Below are 2,858 nucleotides of genomic sequence, written 5' to 3' on the forward strand. Positions count from 1 at the left end.
TTATTGCAGTTTTGTCAGGAGAGGGGTACAGTCTTCCATTCTGTCCAGGTCTTCTATGACTTCAATCAGCCCCTCCACTTGCTCTGATGGGAGAACTGTAGCGGCATTGCTTCTAAACTTCCTTCTTAGACTTTCATTGGTCAGGGGGTTATGCCAGTGACCGTAGAACGTGTCACAGTGGGCTGTCAGGATATCCCCTCCTCTGAGAGTCACCTGCACCTCTCCGTACATCAGGTTAAAGTTAGCCGGGTTGTCATGGGGATGCTCTACTCGGACACAGTTCAGTAAAGCAAGCAGCTCGGGACGATTAATGGACACAGGCGTAAACGACTGGACCGTCACTTCCCCGTAGAGGAGGGCAGTGCAAGCATTGAACTGGAAAGAGTGCCGTGCTTCATGCTCTGATTCAGGGAATGGTCTGTTAATGTATTTAGATTTGGGAACTCGAATAAGGATTTCCTCTACCTGATCTGGTAATATTGAACCAGGACCTGCCCCCACCAAAACCTTGTTGATGGAGGCGGCTGCATCAGCTATCCAGTGCATCCCCAAATGAGCTGGGAAGCGCTTAAAAGCCATGTCCTGCTCCTCTAACAGGAATTTGCTGTTTTCATTTGGCATCTCTATAGACTGTGGGGCATAATCTTCATAGAAAGCACTGAACCCTGCTACCCCAGGTGTATCATCTAGCACTACAGCACTTGCTTCCAGCCCGCTAGAGGCCAACAAAGCAGCTTCTAGGCCTAAACGTGCTGCATTACCAATATGAAGAGGTTTGGACTGGGTCGCAGCATTGGCCATGGGAGCCCCTGACAGGGAGGCTGCTATAGCCAAAGCGTGACTGCACTGAGACTCATCTAAAGACAGAAGTCGAGCACAGGCTGCAGCACTGCCCATGGTCCCGACCACACTGGGAGGGTGAAATCTGCAAATGTAGAAAGAAGACAAGTGAAACGCTATAGAGGAAAAGAAATCTAGTAGAGAGCATTTAAATGCAATGCACTACAAGAATCTATTGGTTAAGTAGGATCACATCCTGGTTATATCAAGCTGATTGGGTGTTTATAGGTGTCACATGACTTGGCATCAAAATGACAACCTCCACCATTAATAATAACAACAGCATGTATATTATATTCAGTCCCAAGTGTAACAAATCCACAAACTGACTGCTAAATACTTGGTGATGCTTCTGAAGCACAACATTTTTGGAGACAAAATTAACTTGCTGCCTCTCAATCAACATCATCTTGATTGAGGGATGATGTATGTGCCATGTCCACTGTGAATTAAGATGTGACCAGTTTAGAAATAGACTCACCTCTTGGGAATGTTGTGGGCCTCATTAGAGAATCTCATAAGTCGCCCTTGGATCTCGATGCCAACGTTGAAGGCCAGCAGGAGGTCCAGGCCAGTGGGTTTGTTGCTCGCTGGCATCATGTCACTGAGCGCTAACACAGCAGGAAGGACCGCTCCAGAGGGATGAGTGGCGGGGTGCCATGTATCATCAAAGTCCATGGAATGAGTCTAGGACAACACAGAGAGACTTTTTTTTTTTTTTCACAACACAAACATCAGCAGCTTGCTCTAATATACGAAAGGGACATTCTGTGCCCTGTAACAAAGCACTGTTTCTTATAGTATTAGATAATATATATAATTTAGATACATATATGAATCAATGTGTTTTAACTTTTACATAATTCCCACAAGAATTTTTGGACAAATACAAAAATAGCTATTACTCACTGCAACTCCATTTACGAAGGCTGTCAATGTTGGGGAAAGTCTGGTCCCTTTACATCCGTACACAGAGCTGACCCCATCTGGCCCGTACATGTGCTGTAGAAACAAAGAACTTCTATTTATATGACAATGACTGGCTAAACAAATATAGCATGAACAAACTTTAATAACTAGCTTCTTGAATAATTATAGTTATTTAATTCTATTGGAGCTTTTGTCACTTACTGATTTACACAGTGCAGAAATAATATATTGTAATTTTCATTTCAAATAAGACCTATTCTGACCTGGCAGTGCTGCAGCGCCAGCTGAAACACCTCTGTCGTCGTCCCGATCAGCCCGACACCAATGCTGTCCAGGACCATCCTCTTGCTGCGCTGCAGAAGGAGGGGGGACAGGTGTCGGGGCTTCACTTCACTGATAAACCTACCAAAACTCTTTGTCACCGTGGGCTCAGGGGAAGGGCGCTCCAAAACTGTTGAAAGGAGAGACACAGTCAGGTAAGAGACAGAGACCGATTATCTGATTATCGCAGGATTGTGAAGCAAACTCAGACACACCTTTCACAGCAGACATGTGCAGTGCTCTCATGGCATTAACAGGTCGAAGGGTTTTCTGGAAAAGAATAAGCACAGTTTATTTTACTGTCTTTATTAGATTGTAACTTTCAACAAATACATTTTAGAGAGACAATCAGCAAAGAAACATGTATATTTTTTATTTATTTTTTTCATTTCCATTTATTGAAATAGAATAAAGATCAAATGCCTTGCGCATTGGTCTGAAATCCCATTATGAGTTGGCCTTTGACCATTATAAACGTCTTCTTTCCCAGGGTTTTGCTAAATGGTCAAGAATTGTTCATTGCATTTTGAAATTTATTATTTTACTCTAATTTCTACTCACAATCCATTAGTTATCACAGTACAGGTTAATAAAATATCAGCTAAATTTGTCTTGTTTTTCTGACAGATGACAACCTCCTGACTAACTCTAATTGTATTTCAATTCATAAGCACGTTTCACATGTGTCAAGGAGCAACAATAACTGCCTGCTATTCATGACTGATAAAAATGCATTTAAAAAAAATGTGTGAAAAAAATCAGACCCT

General features: G+C 42.5%; 1 protein-coding gene across 1 annotated transcript; it reads right to left on the reverse strand.

Moving 5' to 3' along the window:
• Positions 1–2,210, reverse strand: irg1l (immunoresponsive gene 1, like; the record flags this gene model as incomplete). Its single annotated transcript, XM_079557495.1, has 4 exons — positions 2,034–2,210; positions 1,750–1,842; positions 1,322–1,527; positions 1–925 (listed from the first exon to the last, which is right to left on the reverse strand). The coding sequence occupies exons 1-4, from the start codon at positions 2,109–2,111 to the stop codon at positions 1–3; spliced, it is 1,302 nt and encodes a 433-aa protein (XP_079413621.1). The 5' UTR covers positions 2,112–2,210.
• Positions 2,211–2,858: the final 648 nt, after the last annotated feature.

This window comes from Gobius niger (genome assembly GCF_951799975.1).
Source record: "Gobius niger genome assembly, chromosome: 5".
In the NCBI taxonomy this organism is placed as follows: Eukaryota; Metazoa; Chordata; class Actinopteri; order Gobiiformes; family Gobiidae; genus Gobius; species Gobius niger.